Below are 321 nucleotides of genomic sequence, written 5' to 3' on the forward strand. Positions count from 1 at the left end.
GGAAGCCCATGAACCTCAAAGCGTCCCTTTTTCTCCCACCAGGTACTGAATCCAATGGTGGTAGAGCAGACAAGAAGAGAACCAGTAGACCCCTAGTACCAGCACCTCTCGTAGCCAAACCACAAGTCATTCCTAAACCACCCGCTAGAACCTCATCCAAATGTAGATCGCCTGTTGAACAATATAGAATACCCATGGAACAGTTTACTTCAGGTAAGCATCGGGTTCGGTTCGATGAAATGAAGCTCCGAGGCAACCTGGTTTGTTGTTTACTATTTGCTTCGGTTCGTAGTCGAAACATAAGAACTAGATAAAAAAAAA

At 44.9% G+C, this 321-nt stretch overlaps 1 protein-coding gene across 1 annotated transcript in view; it reads left to right on the forward strand.

The window, feature by feature from the left end:
• LOC119589372 overlaps window positions 1-321 on the forward strand; it is a 40,452-nt gene that overhangs the window by 32,026 nt on the left and 8,105 nt on the right. Inside the window, exon 11 of the mRNA XM_037937988.1 lies at window positions 43-213. Coding sequence (XP_037793916.1) covers window positions 43-213 — 171 coding nt within the window. The remainder of the gene's footprint in view (window positions 1-42; window positions 214-321) is intronic.

Source organism: Penaeus monodon, chromosome 25 (assembly GCF_015228065.2).
Source record: "Penaeus monodon isolate SGIC_2016 chromosome 25, NSTDA_Pmon_1, whole genome shotgun sequence".
Taxonomy (NCBI): Eukaryota; Metazoa; Arthropoda; class Malacostraca; order Decapoda; family Penaeidae; genus Penaeus; species Penaeus monodon.